General features: G+C 38.1%; 1 protein-coding gene across 1 annotated transcript; it reads left to right on the top strand.

Moving 5' to 3' along the window:
* The first annotated feature begins 13 nt into the window (after positions 1-13).
* Tmed7 (transmembrane p24 trafficking protein 7) lies at positions 14-7090 on the top strand. Its single transcript, NM_001105758.1, has 3 exons — positions 14-450; positions 2113-2358; positions 4339-7090. Exons 1-3 carry the CDS (start codon positions 253-255, stop codon positions 4573-4575), a joined length of 681 nt encoding a protein of 226 aa, NP_001099228.1. The 5' UTR covers positions 14-252; the 3' UTR covers positions 4576-7090.
* The last annotated feature ends 5279 nt before the right edge of the window (positions 7091-12369 follow it).

The following is a 12369-nucleotide window of genomic DNA, read 5'->3' as shown; positions in this document are numbered from 1 at the left end:
CCGGTCCCGCCCCTTCCGTTAGATCTCGCCGTACTTCCGGTCAGCGAGGCCTCTTCCTCCGCTGGTTTGCCGGGTCTCCTACCACTGCCCCTCAGGTTTTCCTAGAGCGGCTCGGGTACCTCATTGCGTCTTTCCGGAAGCCTGCGCTGGTTCCTCGTCGCACGCTTCACTAAGGCTCGCGGGCCGGTAGGGGCTGGGCCTGCCGCGCGTGTTGAGGCCCCGCAGCTCCGTTGAGGCCGCCGCGCTGTCAGGATGCCGCGGCCGAGGTCGGCGACTTGCTGGGCGGCCGCCGCAGGCCGTTGGAGTTGCAGACTGCTTGCTCTACTGTTGCTACTGCTACTGCCGGGTCCGAGCGGCGGCTCCGAGATCACTTTTGAGCTGCCGGACAATGCCAAGCAGTGCTTCTACGAGGACATCACTCAGGGCACCAAGTGTACCCTAGAGTTCCAGGTACCACGGGCCCCAGCCACCGTGATCCGCTAACCCAAGAGTGACCTCAGTAGCCTATGCAGGACATTTAGCTTTTCTTTTCAGAGCTCAAAGAACTGAAATTTCAGAAATGCTTCCTGTGGCTGTCACATTCTCCAGTGCCACTCATTGAATGGAAGCCGCATTAAATAAATTAATTTAAGAAGTTCTTTTTAAAAAAGCTGTTTTCTGCGCACAAATACCCAGTATCAGCTCCCTATTCCTGTAATCCACAACTCCAATTTAATCGGTTTGACATAACACACGGTCGTTTCCGGTATTTTGTGGCGGTTGGGTTGGATTTAGGATTTTTGTTTTTGTTTAACACCAGGATTCTTTCCTTACTGCAGAGGTGATTGGAAATGCTCTGTTAAGAGGCTTTTTCTTTTTTAAAGACGGTCTGTCAAGGGTGTTGTAAAACATTATGATAAACAAGAGGCCCTTTCTTAGTTCGCAGACAATGTAAAATAGGAACTTTATTCTTTAGGAGCCTAAAGCAGTCTACCGGTTTGTTGTTGTTGTTAATAGTTTCATTTAACATTTCAGCAGCTCTTTAGTGCTAGGTCACCTGTAACTGGAGCTACAGGAGATTTAACACCTCTGACCTCTGCAGGCGCCTGCACCTACATGCACGTATCATCTCCCAGACACACCCATAAAACATAATTGAAAATAATAAAAATCGTTTCTTATTAGACACGACAATAGCTTAGTATTCATACTATACTTAGTATTGTACTCGGTTAGTATTTGTGGCGAAGGAGAAAAGCGAAAGGTAAAATCAACAAGGCTTGATAACAATTTGTATTGTGAGGAGAGAAATCTAAAGATCAAAAAAGGAATTAAGGATATATGTGTGTATCAATTCCCAATATATACAATTACAAAGGAATTATAAGCTGTAATCAGAATATTCTTTATTTAAATTTAATATATGTTTGTTGAATTTTTATATCTGTAGCTACAATACTTGGTGCTATAAAACATTTAAAATTTTTTAAAATATTTACATTGCATGTGCAAGGTCCTAGTCTTAATCCAAAGTACACATTCATTCATTCATTCATATTTGTACTTAATACATGTATGTAATCATATATGGAATAATACAGCTCTCTAAGTACAAAATTATATCTCATGTACTTATTAAAATGATCTTGTAATACAACTCTATTAGTCATCATCTCAAGTGACAAAAGGTCATATAAATCATAGAAATGTCTTTGAAGTCTGAGCTTTAATGTCTTCGTTTTATTGATGTACACTTTCAATACTGTGTTAGTCAAAATACTTAAAACTTGTACTGTCCACTGTCATAGTTTGGGTTGCCAAAACTATTTTCTCTCCCGATCTCCCCATCTTTTAAGTTCCAGGTTAAAGCTCAGGGCTATATCAAGCAGCACAGTGATCTGAACGGTCGATATAATGAAGTTTCCTCTCTCCTGTTAGGAGAGAACCTCTTCACTTTTTGTAAAGCTTTAGTTGAGCTGAAATCTTTATGTGTGTTTCATCCACTGGTGAAAATCAAGATCTGTGATATTGTGATAGGAAGACTTCTGAATATAGCTTTATTGTTGTTTTAGCAGTAACTGGGTTAAATTTTTCTGTGTTAGTTACTGTGATCTCTCTGTAAATCTTTTACAGGTGATTACTGGTGGTCACTACGATGTAGATTGTCGATTGGAAGATCCTGATGGTAAAGTGTTATACAAGGAGATGAAGAAACAGTATGATAGTTTCACCTTCACAGCCTCCAAAAATGGGACATACAAATTTTGCTTCAGCAATGAGTTTTCTACTTTCACACACAAAACGGTGTATTTCGATTTCCAAGTTGGAGAAGACCCACCTTTGTTTCCCAGTGAGAACCGAGTCAGTGCCCTTACCCAGGTAAACAAAAAAGAACAGAAGAACATTGGTTAAAGGAGGGAGGGGCACATAATTTAATGCAGTGTATTCAGTCCTAGATGAGCATTGAATTTTGATGCTATTTCTAAGAAATTTAAATTCTTCGAGATTAGGCATTTGGCAGAGAACTTGAGTCATAGGTTGGAAGTCATGGCTAGCTTTCCATGGCTGTGACAGAGACCTAAAGATGATCAACTTAGCAGGAGGAAATGTTTCAGAGGTTTCAGGCTCTGGTCAGGTAGCCTGTGGAGAAGTAGAACAGCCATGGCCAAGAATGCTCATTAAAGGAAGGTTGCTCATCTTCACACCAGCAAAGGGAGAAGAAGGGCCAGGGTCCTTCCTGGTATATCCTTAATGGCCATGCCCCCCTGCCGTAGGCATGGTCTGTAGCTATACTTCTTTGCCTATTTTATTGGATTTTTATATCTACCACACTTCTAACCCTATTCCTCCCTAATCCCTTCTAACTCCCTGACATAGGTAGGAGAGAAAGAAGGTTAGACAGGAAAGGGGACATAGACCTCTGTAGAGTACTTCCTGCTGATTAGGGGTGTTGAGTTCCTTGGAGCAAGGCTAATCTTAGTAGTTAGCAGTCCAGCAAACAGCAATAGCAAAAGCAGCAGCCACTCCAGGCCCTCTTGGGGCTCTCATGTTTATACCCCCTTAAGAGTCTCCAGAATTCTAAATGTAAATCTTCTTCAAGATGCAAAAATCTCACCCCTCCTAGTGCAGCAGACAACCATAGTGGCTGTGGATAAACTGAAGCAGCCCCATATCCCACACCTTGGATTAAAACAAAAACATTCATGTAATACAACTAGATTTTTAAAGAAACCAAAATTCTCAGCACATTTCCCCCTTTTAGTCCAAAAATGGCTTTTTCTCTAATATCAATCATCTATATACAGTAAGAACAATTATGAGAACTATCTAATAACAATTATATGTACAATGTCCAGTCCTTTGGTATTTCACAACTATGGAGAAAGTACTCTACTATCTATCCTGTCTAGGTGAGTCCAAAGTTCTGTACCTAAATCACTGTCTTATTATAACTTACATTTATCAACCTAAAAACATCTTTTTAGATCTTAAAACATTCCTTAGACCCTAAACAACTTAAGCTTTTATGTCTTTAATTTCTAATAAGAAAAACTGTTAAGACAGTAGTTAGCTAGTCTCCAACCCCATCAGAAACCTGAAAAGGATAAGTATTATCTAAGTAAACAGGAAGTACAGAGCAAGAAGCTTCCAAAACTAGAAATGACAGAGACTGCTGGCTACCAGGTCAGTCGCCCCAGGTTCCTCTGTATTGGTCGGATTACTAATCTTCAGCCAACAGGCCCAGAATATCTGACAGACTTATCTGTGAAGCAGGAATTTTGAAGGACTGTCCTCCCTTGTCTCTGCAAAGTTGAGCAGTTGACTTTCCAGTGTCCTGCTTGTCCACAATTTGGACAGCATATTGTCAAGCAGTTGAAGTAGGGGCAGCTTTTTACCCAGTGGCCACCTTTGCCACAATGAAGTAAACTCTGGGAGGAGGTTCTTCGGTGCCCATCAAGTTTTACACTTGTAGTTTTCAAGGACTCGGACTTTACATCAAATTTTTAAATGATTTGCATGCAGTACAATATCCTAACCAAGCTGGCACTAGGCATATATTTTTATGCTCACATGTATGTATGCAAAACACTCATGCATACATACATATAAAAAATTGAAGGATAGGGGCTGGAGAGATGGCTCAGCATTTAAGAACACTGACTGCTCTTCCAGAGGTCCTGAGTTCAATTCCCAGCAACCACATGGTGGCTCACAACCATCTGTAATCAAATTTGATGCCCTCTTTTGGTGTGTGTGAAGACAGCTATGGTGTACTCATACAATAAATAAATCTTTAAAAAAAAAAAAAAGCAGAAGACTATGAACAGCGTTAAACTAACTGAACATACTTCCTTTTAGATGGAATCTGCTTGTGTTTCCATTCATGAAGCTCTGAAGTCTGTCATTGACTATCAGACACATTTCCGACTACGGGAAGCTCAAGGCCGAAGCCGAGCAGAGGATCTAAATACAAGAGTGGCCTACTGGTCGGTGGGAGAAGCCCTCATTCTTCTTGTGGTTAGCATAGGGCAGGTGTTTCTCCTGAAAAGTTTTTTCTCAGATAAAAGAACCACCACAACTCGCGTTGGATCATAACTACACTTTGAGATGCACCATTGCCACCGTAATATTACTGTCCTCAATTTTAGGTACTGAAGAACTTAACATTGGCAACATTCTAAAACCCTGCTCATACTTGTTGAGAAAGCTGTACAGTGCATATCCCCATGGGGAGAGGACATCTTTTTTATTTGTAAAGGTGGAAAACTGGACCTTAATGCAGCTATTCATATGAAATATCTAACACCAATGATCTACTTTTTCTTGGTTTATATTTACTCTTCATACACTAAACTTTGGTATTCTGATTCCTTTTAACCATTTAAAAGTACTTTTCTTAATAGGTAGTTGATACTTAAAAAAAAATCTTAGATTTATTGTCTGTGTGTATTACAGAGGAAATAAACTGCCTTTTAATTGTTTATAGTGAATAAAGTTGTGTTTTTAAGAAACCAAATGTGATTAACTGTAGCCAAGCCCTATTCTGCACTGCTTAATTTTATGGTGGAAAGTAATCTACCATAGAACTTTCAGTTAATATTGATACACTTTTCATTGCTATATCATGATATAATTTATTTCTTGCTAGTTTGAAAAATGTACAGGTTTTGTTTTTTTTTCCCCCATTCTATGATTTATAACTAGCTACATTATCTGTTTAGAAGTGTTACCACATAGAAAATAGCATAATAGACTTAAAAATCAGACTGTTGTAACTGTTAGGATAAAGAATAATATGAGACACTGCGGTATGGTAAATGAAATAGAAATATTTTTAGTGAACATTTTGTCTGAAATTGCATTTTGGGGCTTTTATCAAGAAGAGAGGACCTGAGTCATGTGTGCATTCTGTTGAACTAGTTCTTGGTCCAGTCATTCCCAGCTTAGGTCAGCAGTTACAATCTAGTGTCACATAAGTGCCATATGTCTTCTCCTCATGATGTGATGCACTGAGGAGTTCATTTTTATCTGTCTTCATTTTGTCTTGTTTCTACAGTCTACACCTAAATTTAGAATACTGTGAATGTTTCCTATTTGGAGAGGTATAGAGTTGTTTTGTACTGTTTGTGTCTTGTACCTTCTGTGGATTAAGCTGATTAAAATGAGATTTTGATCTAAGTATTCAGAATACAGTACATGATGATGGAAATTTGTATAGGCAAGAAGGCTTTTTTAAAAGTTAAAAAACACAGCAGTTGCTTTTCAGCCATGCCTTTTAACCACAGGTGATGAGAACTAAATGAGTCAGTCTCCTGTTGTAGAGACTTTCCTATGACACTATAGGATAATGACTGACTAGCAATTTTAGTCACTTAACCATTACTGACTAGAACTTAACTAAGCCATCTTAAAATGCGCTTAGGTGCGTGCACACACTTCTGCATGCAAGAGCAAAATAAATTCAAGTTGTCTTGCTTACTAATTTCAGATGTCACAGTGTACGAGTGAACATGTTTTCAACCTTTTAGGATTCTTGAAGACCAGATCACCTACTCCTTAGACATTTACAGATTAAGAAGAGAAGTTTAAGATTTTTCAGACTATCCATTTGAGTTCTTGTATTGAAGTCCTATGGCTTTTTAAATGTTCCATCTACTTAGTCCGTCATGAATGTTTTAGCACCAATGTTAATGTGATTGCTAAGCACAGGCATATGTAAAATGCCATGTCTGCTTGCTAGTGGACTCTTTGGATACTTACACTGTAATTAAATGGAGTCAGGTATAGATTTTGCCAGGCTTGGCATAAATGATGCCCACATTTAATCTGTGCCTCTCAAAATGTCATGATAGTAAACTCTTACTATATATCATTTTTAATGAGACTATAGATTCAAACTTGAAATCACCAGTTACCCAGTGTCAGAAGTAATATGAATTTAGTTTCGTCTCTCAGTAGCTGGCTAAATTTTGACAGCTATCTGTCCAACTGGTATGATTATATAAGAAAATAGATACCCATATATAAATGTTATATGATATTTTTCTTCCTCCTATGACATAATTCATAGCTTGTCTTTTTTTCTGTAATTCTTACATAAGTTGTTGCAGGAGTTTGAATTTCCCAAATATTTTTGTTTGGTCATATGACTCAATACATATTTGAATATCATAATTGTATATATTTTTAAAGTAGAATAAATAATGGAAAGCAACTTGATACATGAATTTATACTAAAATTCCACCTGGATAAAGATATGTTTTACAATATTGCTTTGCTAATAATCTAAACATTCTTTTATCTATCAAACATGGTTTGTGGCTTACAACTTTTCCTCTGGGCTCGATAATCGCCTTTGAAAATACAGTAGACTGAAGTGATTTATTGAAAGGTTTCATTTATATCTCTGAACTATCCATTTTTTTGTTTGAATTTCTAAATGTAAAATTTATGTTTAAATAGGATAAAGTTGACTGTGACTTTTGTTTTCAAAAATTAGGCAAATTAATATATAAATAATTCAAAGGGTCTTTGTTTACTTTGACAAAGAATTTTTCTCTGAATTAAAGATGGTTTCACAGGATTGCACCAATCAGTTCCATGTAAAATAAAAAAAAAGAAAAACTTCAGCAAACTGACTTCTCTTGTTTCTATCAGGATTTAATTCTTTCTTAAATTCCTTTAAAAAACACAACTCATCCTACTGTTTTAGGGTTATCCCTGTTAATAACGTGTTAAAATACTTTGTGGGTATGATGGGGAGACTGAGGAGACAATGTTTTGGAGTTGGTATATAGAAACTAGCCAGGTATGTTAGCATACGCCTTTAATCCTAGCACTGGAGGCAGGAGCAAGCAGATCTCTGTGACACCATTAGGAAGAAAAGTGGAGAGGGTATGAGAGAAAAAGAGGAGGGAAGGAAGGAAAGAAAGAGAAAGGCACAGCTCAGTACTATTTTTCATTTCATAAAGATGTATGAGAAGGAACTCACCAAAACAGATTGTAAACGGTCAAACCACTGTCTCCATTTCTGTCTTTACAGTTTTTAGTGAAAATGTTAATGGAAGACAGTGATGGATAAGTTGCTCCAAAAGATTGCTAGTCAATTAACTTAGGTTTAAAGCTTCGTAGTGTTGACTCGCCTCCAGCCCTTCATGGAGTAATAAGAAGAGACAGTCTGATTCCTGGGTAGAACTCAACAAAATGGGAAATAGCACTATGTACGGACTGGCATTTATTGAATACTTACACTGAACTGGGCTGGACTGAAAGTATTATGTGTTGACAAGTATCCTCTACAATTGCCCTATGAACTAAGCATTTTATTTCTATTTTTAAATAAGACAGTGTAATTTAAATAAAAAATGACCCTTGTAGGGAATGGTACTATTATGAGGTATGCCCTTGTTGAAGTAGACATGGCCTTGGAATAAATGTGTCATTTTTAGGTTTCAGATGCTCAAGCCATGCCCAGTGTGGCATTTTCTTTCTGCCATGTACTGATTTTGATGTAAAACTTCAGCTCCTTCTCTAGCACCATTTCTTCCTGTATGCTGCCATGCTCCCCACAATGATGATAATAAACCAAGCCCTGAAACTAAGCCAGCCCCAATTAAATGTTTTCCTTTATAAGAATTGCTGTGATCATAGTCTTTTTATACCAATAGAAACCCTAACTAAGGCACAGAGGCTAGGAAATGAACTCATTTCTCACAGTAATTAGACTTTGAATGTGACCCTTGGAGGGCAGACTCCAAAGTTCTGATGTGAGTATAGGATCAGTGGTTTGGCTTTGGAATCCTTGAGTTAATCAAGATTATGTGACCTTACATAAGTGGTTTTATTATGTACTGATTGCATCGGTATTTATTCCCTCCCAAAGCAGTAATATTTAATGTTGCTATTTATGGCCAGGTGTGGTCACACACCTTTAATCTCAGGCAGAGGCAGGCAAGTTTGAGACCAGCCTGGTCTTCAATGTGAGTTTCAGAAGAGCCAGGGCTACCTTAGAAAGACACTGTCTCAACACATTTTTTATTTATCAAGTGTCTCATATGTTCTTTTTATCCACCCCAGTTCTGGTCTCTTGGTTCTGTTTCTAAAGTTTTTATTGTGGCATGAATAGAGTCTGACTCTGATATAGTATGAGACATGAAAGTCTGTGAATGTCATCAACATCATTACCTAAAAACGTTTGAAGAATTCAGATAGTCTGACTTCCAAGAACAACACCACTGAAGCGGTGAGCTCACAGAGGTGCTACAGAACGAAGAGTGCACAGGGCAAATGTTTACTCCTTAAGGAGTTGGACTTCGTTTCCCCATAGTGGATGCCCACGGTCTATGACTTTGCCAATAACTAAGTGGTTGGTTTCATTTCTTGTTCAGCGATATATGGGGTGTACCAGCCCTTGTTACTACAAAACTCAAACTTGTCTTTTTTTAGTTTTGCTGAAAATAAAAACAATATTCGATCTCCTGGGTGACTTCATTTTGGAGTACACAATTTTGGGAAGAAAATACAGATAGGTGTTTTCCCTGAATAAGTATGCAAACAAGACCTCATAGTTTAATTTGCATTTTTTTCTGATATGAAGCTCTTTTGAGTTTAGCCTTTGGTGGGGGGTAGAGGGAAGGAAAGAAGATTGCCCATTTTTTAATTGAATTTTTAGGGGGTGCCATTTTCAGGTAAATGCAGATTTTTTCTTCCTATTTATGGGCTGACATTTCTTTCTCTTGAGTGTGTCCTTGGCTGAAGAAACATTTCAGTCTGGTTTCCTTTACTTATTCTTATTAAAGATTTATTTATTTATTATATATAAGTACACTGTAGCTGTCTTCAGATACACCAGAAGAGGGCATCAGAACTCTTTACAGATGGTTGTGAGCCACCATGTGGTTGCTGGGAATTGAACTCAGCACCTCTAGAAGAGCAGTCGGGTGATCTTAACCACTGAGCCATCTCTCCAGCCCCTCCTTTACTTATTCTTACTTTAACTGCTTGTACTTGTGTACACTCAGTGCTTGTTAGGAAAAAAGAAAAGGTTCAGCAACCTTAATTTCCAACTAAATAAACCAAGGGAGGGAAAGTTAGATATAAAGCAGAAATGAATCAGCTAGAAAACAAAAACTGTAAAATCCAATAAAATTAAAACGTGGTTTTAGTGAAAAAGTTGACAAATTTTCAGGCAAGTAAATCAGGAAGAAACAAAATGGATATATATTACCCGGCTGGAGAGATGGCTCTGCGGTTAAGAGCACTGACTGCTCTTCCAGGGATCCTGAGTTCAATTCCCAGCAACTACATGGTGACTCACAACCATCTGTAATTGGATCCGATGCCCTCTTCTGGTGTGTCTGAAGATAGCAACAGTGTACTCATTACTAAAATAAATCTTTAAATAAATTACCAGAAAGGGAAGTCATGTGACTTCTATTACACTTCTACTCATATAAAGCTATTGAGGAATTAGTAAGAAAGTAAACTTGTGACAGTAAGTTAATATAAAGGAAATAGAATTTTAATTATTTGTACTTATTTTCAGAGATATTAATAAGTCCTAATTTAACTCCATGGTAGTAAAATAAATGAATTGTTTAGCTTTCTCAAGGGTTATGTTATGGCCAAAAGAGTCCGTTTTGGTAAATTTATTACCCGTGGTGGTTGTTAGGCAGAATGTTTTATAAATAACCAAATGAAACTGGCAGGGAGTGGTCAAGTTCACTATTCCTGCTGAGTTTTTACTTATTTCTTTGACTATTGAATGAAAAGTATTCAGATTGCCTTCTGTAGTCATTGCGGCTTGTATATCCCTCTGTGAAGTCTATCAAGTTTTGCTTCATTTATTTTGAAGCTCTGTTTGATGAACACATTTCAGGCTGTTGACTGACTGACTTCTTTATTCTGACATACCCTTTATCTGTGATATTAACAGAGTCAGTCCAGTGTTGTCTGGCTAGTCTTAGCATGGCATATAAAAAACCTTTATTGAATTTTAACAGATCAAGTTTAATCAAAGCATGTTTTACATTTACTTAACTTTATTTTAACTAATAATAAAAATTACATTTATGATATACGTATCTTGTTTCCAAAGTCAATTTTTTTGGAAGCTATTTAAAAAGTTTCTCTTCTGTCTAACTGAAGTTAAGATTTCAGTATTGATTCCTTTGTAAAGGTCTAGGCTTCTGTCTGCTGTCACTCTCCTTTTTTGTCTGAATCACTCCCTTAAATACAATCCTAGGCCCTTCATATACATCATGCTTCTCTTGTTTACTTTCCTGGCTTTAGTCTTTGAATTTGATCCTGGATTTGGTAATGTTTGCACTATTTTGATTCATCTGCCCCTCCCTCTAATTCGTGTGTGTGCATGTGTGTGTGTGTGTGTGTATGTGTGTGTGTGTGTGTGTGTGTGTGCGTGTGTGTGTTTTATAAATGTTCCTGGCTTCCCAGGGCTCAGTACTCTGCCAGCATAGCTTAGCGGTCAGCCAGTGATAGGTCAAAAGGTGTGTTTAAATACTTCAGACTTGCAAAAACTACTCTGGTGGATATGTGTATGGGCTAAGAAACTCATCCACACCTCAGACCGTTTAAACCCTCTCTTTGCCCTCCGTTAGTCTAGATCTCGTCTTTCCATATGTAGTGGCCTTCCATTCAGCCAGTGATCAAGGGAGGACTTGAACACTCAGATCTCTTCTACATAAACATAAACTGTTGTCTGGCCAGGAATGTAGTGAGACCTTGAGTTCTCTTGTGTTGTGTGTGTGTGTGTGTGTGTGTGTGTGTGTGTGTGTGTGTGTGTGCAGGCTTCCTTCCTGTTGTGAAGAAATATGGGAGTTTACTGAGATCTTCAGTGGCTCTCATTTCCAACATCTCCCTATTAAGTCCTCTACCAATTAAAGCATTGATCTGATGCTTGCCTTGTGTCAAATGAGTCTAGATTGACATAGCCTTGGGTTGTCCTCATTTCTTCTTATGTTTATAACTTTTTAACTGACAGTTACCACTATGTACTGCTATCCATATCAGGTTAGCTTGGCTTCCAACAGAATACTTCCTGATTTTTATTGGCAGCCCACACTAGTGATGCTAGAGTGTTGAAGAACAATTTTGATCAGTTTTCTGTATGATGGTATCTTAACTGTGCCATCACTAAACGTCGAATTTACTTGTGGCATTTGTTCTTAATCTTAACACTAATAAATTAGCCAATTTCACAGATGCTGGCAAAAGACACAGAAGTCTTGGATCTGAGACAAAAGGCTTTATTTCATGGGAAAGCAAGCAGCGTCATCACTCATTACCTGAATTCTCACTACTGGTTCTCTTGCTCACAAAGTCCTCATAAGTGATAGGAGAGCCAGTGGATGCCATACCTGCAGTGAGCCAGAGGAACCTACCAATCTCCTTACAGCAAGCACTAAGCTAGTTTTTGTTTGTCCTGGAGGGAAATATTCACATCCTATCTCAAGGGTACTCACAGAAATGTTACCTCAAGAAAATAGCAGCCAGGGTCTGATATGTTGACAGCCCAGGTGAGACATGTGGAGTGCCAAAGGCCCAAAGAGGACCATGTTTCTCTTGAATAACTTATTGGGATTAAGCTCCCATCCTCCACATTTTATAGATGTCCTGTGATTGGCACTGATAGGTCTTCTCATATCCAATATTGTTTGTGTCTTCTCGTCTCTTATGCCCACTGGTCCTTTATTAATCTTATCCATCTTTTTCCAAGTAACTGGAGTTTGCTCTTAGTGAGCCTATTTGTTTTTTTTCTCCTTTAAGTTCTGGTTTTATTTACATTTTTGTTCCTTAATTGAATCCATGCCCCAATTATTTTCATGGTGTGAGGGATTAGGAAGTTAGTTCTCAGACTCAGTTTTCCTTTT

The sequence above is a fragment of the Rattus norvegicus genome, chromosome 18 (genome assembly GCF_021556685.1).
Source record: "Rattus norvegicus strain SHRSP/BbbUtx chromosome 18, alternate assembly SHRSP_T2T, whole genome shotgun sequence".
Classification (NCBI taxonomy): Eukaryota; Metazoa; Chordata; class Mammalia; order Rodentia; family Muridae; genus Rattus; species Rattus norvegicus.
This window is presented reverse-complemented; position numbering and strand designations above follow the sequence as displayed.

Excerpts from the sequence above, each read along its gene's own strand:
- Tmed7 (NM_001105758.1), top strand. The coding sequence starts at position 253 with ATGCCGCGGCCGAGGTCGGCGACTTGCTGGGCGGCCGCCGCAGGCCGT. Across the intron at positions 451-2,112 it reads AGTGTACCCTAGAGTTCCAG|GTGATTACTGGTGGTCACTA; the intron begins GTACCACGGGCC and ends AATCTTTTACAG. Across the intron at positions 2,359-4,338 it reads GAGTCAGTGCCCTTACCCAG|ATGGAATCTGCTTGTGTTTC; the intron begins GTAAACAAAAAA and ends ACTTCCTTTTAG.